Raw genomic sequence first — 990 nt, 5'->3', positions numbered from 1 at the left:
GACGTTGCTTGAAGCGCGTCCACCATAGACTTTGTATGTAAACCTGCTGCTCCTGATGCTGAAATCGCGTTCGGTGTGAACGCACCATTACATTCCTAGCATTCCAAWGCAGGATCCCATCCAAGTCCTAACCAGGGCTGACCCTGCTTAGCTTCTGAGATCAGACATGTTCTGGGAGGTATGGCTGCTAACCTTATACACATGGCTGGCTATGTTTGGTACTGTAGGGTAAAAATGGTCAATTATGGTCTTTTTCCTGCACTGTGAAGCAGAAAAGGAATGAAGATGAAGATTTTTTTTATCACTTACTAAAAAAAGTTTGATGGAAATAGTGTGAAAATCTGAGACCTTTTTTTTTTACATTTTCAAACTAATCCTGGTTTTAGTGTTTCCAGTATCACCCATTCACATTAATCTCCACCTGTGTGAGTGTGACTCATCTTTTCCTGTTAAACAGAATGTGAAGAGAATTTTTCACAGGATGGATACCTTCTTTGCGCATGCCAACACGGAAACACTTCTTCAGGCGACAGTACTGGCACTGGTTCCTGTGGTGCTGATCAATCTGGCACTCTCTGTTTGACCTGAGAACATGAGTTAAAAAATAACAACACAAAAGGTCATTCATTGTTCATGAAATATGTACAGTAGACAAATGCTCATCTGTTTCCCCCATGAAATCATAAAATGACTGTAGTAACTCAGCCTGGTCCCACACGCAGTATTTCCACACATCTTCCATTTAATTCATCACAAACTTGTCCAGACTCAGACTTACAGATTACTTAGTTAATTATCAAATCATATTAGTATCTGCGTATTTGAAAGTTAGCATTGGAGCCCAATAGCAAATATTTCCTTTATATTTTGGTCATGTAAGTTTATGTTGATTTAAAGAAAGCATTCGTCACCATTAATCACAATATTCTTCTTGAAAAGCTACAGTAATATGGCATTAGAGGACCAGCACTGCAGTGGATATCTAGTTAT

The 990-nt window shown here is 39.0% G+C and overlaps 1 protein-coding gene across 2 annotated transcripts in view; it reads right to left on the bottom strand.

Moving 5' to 3' along the window:
• LOC106525957 (nuclear receptor subfamily 2 group F member 6) overlaps nt 1–584 on the bottom strand; it is a gene marked incomplete at its 5' end in the record, with an annotated part of 14,795 nt that extends 14,211 nt beyond the window's left edge. For both annotated transcript variants that reach the window (XM_014020360.1, XM_014020361.1), the window contains 1 exon segment: nt 490–584. In XM_014020360.1, coding sequence (XP_013875814.1) covers nt 490–584 — 95 coding nt within the window.
• Nucleotides 585–990: the final 406 nt, after the last annotated feature.

Source organism: Austrofundulus limnaeus, unplaced genomic scaffold (genome assembly GCF_001266775.1).
Source record: "Austrofundulus limnaeus strain Quisiro unplaced genomic scaffold, Austrofundulus_limnaeus-1.0 Scaffold250, whole genome shotgun sequence".
Classification (NCBI taxonomy): Eukaryota; Metazoa; Chordata; class Actinopteri; order Cyprinodontiformes; family Rivulidae; genus Austrofundulus; species Austrofundulus limnaeus.
Note: the sequence above shows the minus strand (reverse complement) of the source record. Positions and strands in the feature narration are given on the sequence as shown.